The 1581-nt window shown below is 37.4% G+C and overlaps 1 protein-coding gene across 1 annotated transcript in view; it reads left to right on the top strand.

Annotated features, from left to right (window-relative positions):
- The window catches only part of LOC104521757 (glucose 1,6-bisphosphate synthase), a gene marked incomplete at both ends in the record, with an annotated part of 8352 nt that extends 7355 nt beyond the window's left edge, over positions 1–997 (top strand). Inside the window, one exon of the mRNA XM_010163847.1 lies at positions 817–997. Coding sequence (XP_010162149.1) covers positions 817–997 — 181 coding nt within the window. The remainder of the gene's footprint in view (positions 1–816) is intronic.
- Between the last annotated feature and the right edge of the window lie 584 nt (positions 998–1581).

Here is a 1581-nt window from a genome sequence, read left to right as displayed (position 1 = left end):
GGGTATTTTTCTTGCTAGCTTCATCTTTTGGTATAGTTCCACCTGAAATAATGTATTTTAAGGCCAGGCTGGATGAGGCTTTGAGCAACCTGGTCTAGTGGAAGGTGTCCCTGCTGATGGCAGGGGGGTTGGAACTGGGTGATCTTTAAGGTCCCTTCCAATCCAAACCATTCTATGATTCTATGATTTTCAAGAAAATCAGTTAATAACTCAGAAAAATTTAAATACTTACCAGTGTAAAATTAAATACTTACCAGTGTTACAGTAAATGCTCAAATCAAACTTAAATGAAAAGTTTAATTGTTATTAAAGACAGGAAAACATTCTTGTTAATGTTTTTTCACTTCTATTAGGCAACCAAATTTGCCTTGGGACAGCTGTTGTGGGCTTTTGGGGTTTTTTAATTTGTTTGTTTCTTTTTTTTCCCCCCCTGGCTTCTTCATATTGAATAGAAATTATTTTTCTTCCACTAACAGGCAAAAATTCTGATCATGGTGTAAGTAACTGTCCTGCACAGATGTATAGACTGCTATAATTGTGTTTGATAAATGAAAAAGACTTAAGCTGTTTTAAAGCTGACAGTAAGGATACTGAATTGGTATCTTTGCTCCTTAACAGTTAACACTGGCCTTGTCAATCATTGAGATGTGATTAATGTGGAGTCCTCTTAGTACAGTGGCTTTGTATAGAGCAGCTTGTCAGTGTAGTGTGCTCAGATTCTTGTTGTTCCAGTGACTTCAGAAAACATTTCCCCCCAATGAGTGGATGCTCCTGGGAAACCTGAACAAGCTCTTGTGTTTCCTGTCCTGTCTGCAGTGGCTGCTGGAAGGTGTTCACTGGTAACGAGCTGGCAGCTTTGTTTGGGTGGTGGATGTTTTCTTGCTGGAAGGAAAACTGCTCCGAAGATACTGATGTCAAGAATGTTTACATGTTAGCGACCACAGTCTCCTCGAAAATTTTGAGGGCAATTGCACTGAAAGAGGGATTTCACTTTGAAGTAAGTGTGGTTTTTCTGATGTTTTCTTGGCAGAATAAAATCTGATTGCCATGTTCTCCATCTAACCCCTTCCACATATGACTTTACAAAATGAAAAATAGATGACTTCCAGGCTTTTGACTTCTTTTGACTGGGAGTTTTTATACATTCCAACTTGCAGAGAATGCTGTTTTACCTAAACAAGCCCAATTTCAGCATTTGCAATGTTTTTTCAATTAACATCACAGTGAATGCAAACTGTGGGATCAACTTATGCAAAGCTACAAGGAGGCTGTCACACAAATGAAAACCAAAATGACATATAATAAAAATGCTTTTGTCTTGATTATTTTCCTGGAGAAAAATTCTTCTGTGTGAGAGAATGAAACTGTGCACAACTTGATGTGTTTACTATAGAAATGGACTGATTTTTGGACTTGTAACAAACACACACAGGTTGCACAATGTTCCTGCAGGTCCCCAGATCTCTAGTAGGTTTTATATTTGGTTTTACTTCAAATTGTGACAGACAGAGAAACTGTTATGTTTACATTAACTACATTAATGTAGTTTCATTAAGGACTTGTTAAAAAGCAAAGTTTGCT

This window comes from Antrostomus carolinensis, unplaced genomic scaffold (genome assembly GCF_000700745.2).
Source record: "Antrostomus carolinensis isolate BGI_N321 unplaced genomic scaffold, ASM70074v2 scaffold46692, whole genome shotgun sequence".
NCBI classification, from domain to species: Eukaryota; Metazoa; Chordata; class Aves; order Caprimulgiformes; family Caprimulgidae; genus Antrostomus; species Antrostomus carolinensis.
The sequence above is the reverse complement of the archived record's forward strand: the minus strand, read 5'-3'. Positions and strand labels throughout refer to the sequence as shown.